We start from the raw sequence: 2500 nt of genomic DNA on the forward strand, positions 1-2500 counted from the left end.
TTTGAATCATTTATTTAAGAACAATATTATTATTAAACAAATAAAATACAAGGTTAATTTACAGCTAATATGTGTAATATGTACATTAATAAATACAAATAAATACAAATAGATATCGAAATGATTGTTAGCTCTGAAGTAAGTACTCGTCGTAGTATTAGAGAGAGTCATTATGTACTTTGTACAATCTTGAAAAGCAGTATAATTGCAACTGTTGCAGTTCAAGAGATACTCAGCCATGGTCTGTTGAAGCAGTCCATCTCTACTGAGATATCAAATAGGAATGACATGGAACACGTTCAAAGCTACAGAATATGCTTAAACCTACGGAACACGTTCAAAGCTACAGACCACATTTAAAGATACAGAACACATGTAAAGATACAGAACAAGTTCAGAGCTACAGAAGACATTTAAAGCAACAGAACACATTTAAATCTGCGGAACACATTTGAAACTACAGGGCACATTTAAAACTACAGAAACACATTTATAACTACAGAACTCAGAAAACTCGTTCAAAAGCAACAAAACACATTTAAAGCTACGGAACACGTTTAAAGCCACAAAACAAGTTTCAAATGGCAGTTTTAAGCTACAGAGCCGCTAGTGTTACCGCGGCGGCGTCACAGGGAAAACACTCCAAAGAAGGTCAAGGTCTTCCCTCCCTCGTACTCCAGTTGCTCCGGCTGGTTGGTCTCCGTCCACAGCCGGTCCCCCTTGTGCAGCTGGAAGGCGGCGCCCAGGTAGATGGTGTTGTACCATCCCTCGCCGCGGATCGTGGGCCGTTGGCACGCCGACCGCACGGCGCTCATCAGCGTGGACGGGCCCCCCACGGAGTCCGAGTGGCGCCACACGCGGTGGCTGAGCGGGGTGACGCGCGCCTGCTCCCCGTCGTCCTCGCAGGCGATCCGGAAGGACGCCTGGCTGTAGACGAAGTAGAGGCCGCTCCGGGGGATCAGGATCTGGTTCTCCTTCACCCGGAAGCCCCCCTGGAGGAAGGCCTGACCCTGGTCCCGGAGCCACTCCACCTGCCCCCCCCTTGGCCCCGGCCTGGTAGTGCCCTGAAGGGGGGGAGGAGCGAACCTTATCCACTGAACCGAAACACTCAGAACTAGCTCACCTCGACAAGACTAAACTAAACCGGACTAGACTGAAACGCACCAATCGCCCGCCCTCTTCAGAGTGGCCGGGAGACAGAACACGGAGCTAACGTGTGGAGACCTGTGGAGCTCACATGCTGAGCTCTCTCTATTATGCTAGGCTAACATTCTAAGGACTCTTTAGCGTCCTCAGCTGTCTTAACATGCAGAGTTGTAATATTAGTATTAATATTATATGCTATTATCGTTATGATCATTGTTTGTATTGTTTGAAGGGGGAGGGTAAAGAGGAGACGTCGGTTTACCTTCCAGGTGAACGGCGGGTTTGGACCGGCTGCCGAGGCGCTTCAGAGACAGCTGAGGACTCTCTTTCTCCATGACGACATGCTCTTCAGGGGAGACCTAGAGAGAGAGAGAGAGAGAGAGAGAGAGAGAGAGAGAGAGAGAGAGAGAGAGAGAGAGAGGAGAGAGAGAGAGAGAGAGAGAGAGAGAGAGAGAGAGAGAGAGAGGGGGGGTAAGTTAACCTGCAGGTGTTCTGCTCGTCTTAGTGTGATGAGTAGATGGGGTAAAGAAGAGGAGGAGACAGAAGGAGCAGGGAGAGGAGGATGAGAGGATGAGAAGAGGAGGAAAGAAGGAGAGGAGGATGAGTGGAGAAGAGGAGGAAAGAAGGGGGGGGGGAGGATGAAGAGGAGGATAGAGCAGAGAGGACAGGAGGAGGAGGGGACGCGTTTCTCACCGAGACCCCGGGTTGACCCATCAGGTAATGAGTGAGGACAAGAGCTCCGGACACACACAGCGCTAGGATGAAGGTGGCCACGCACACCCTCCACATCCAGCTTAGAGCAGGCCTCTTCTGCACCACCAGCACCATCCCCTCCCCCATCCCCGAGGCCCCCATCCCGATCTCCATCACGCAGTGAGGTGGTCTGTGTTGGAACGAGGAGATTTGTTGCTCTGCGGATGTGTGTGTGTGTGTGTGTGTGTGTGTGTGTGTGTGTGTGTGTGTGTGTGTGTGTGTGTGTGTGTGTGTGTGTGTGTGTGTGTGTGTGTGTGTGTGTGTGTGTGTGTGTGTGTGTGTGTGTGTGTGTGTGTGTGTGGTGTGTCTGAGTACTCTGTCTGTGTGTGGTGGAGTGGGCTTGGGTGGTGTTTGTCAGTCTGAGTGCTCTGGCTGTGCGTGGTGCAGTAGTGAAGTGTGTTCAGGTGCTGGAGAGCGGGTAGTATTTATGCTGTGTGTGGGGACTCCCCGGTGATGTCATCAGTGATGTCATTACTTCGTAAGAGCAGCAGCAGGGAAACTTGAGAACAATGAGAGAGAGACCCCAATCCCTCTCTATCAACGCCACTCTCTCAACCCCTCACTCTCTCTCTCTCTCTCTCTCTCTCTCTCTCTCTCTCTC

General features: G+C 50.7%; 1 protein-coding gene across 2 annotated transcripts in view; it reads right to left on the reverse strand.

Moving 5' to 3' along the window:
• Positions 1–17: 17 nt before the first annotated feature.
• The window catches only part of tnfb (tumor necrosis factor b (TNF superfamily, member 2)), a 2546-nt gene continuing 63 nt past the window's right edge, over positions 18–2500 (reverse strand). Inside the window, exons 1-3 of one of the 2 annotated variants that reach the window (XM_060065750.1) lie at positions 1840–2500; positions 1399–1505; positions 18–1041 (exon numbers count right to left, since the gene is read on the reverse strand). The exon at positions 1840–2500 is cut by the window's right edge and continues 63 nt beyond it. In XM_060065750.1, the coding sequence (XP_059921733.1) occupies positions 627–1041; positions 1399–1505; positions 1840–2013 (696 nt within the window). In that variant the 5' untranslated portion in view covers positions 2014–2500 and the 3' untranslated portion in view covers positions 18–626. Of the gene's footprint in view, positions 1065–1398; positions 1506–1839 lie in introns of both variants that reach the window. The other variant, XM_060065749.1, reaches the window with a different exon arrangement.

Source organism: Gadus macrocephalus, chromosome 11, assembly GCF_031168955.1.
Source record: "Gadus macrocephalus chromosome 11, ASM3116895v1".
Lineage (NCBI taxonomy): Eukaryota > Metazoa > Chordata > Actinopteri > Gadiformes > Gadidae > Gadus > Gadus macrocephalus.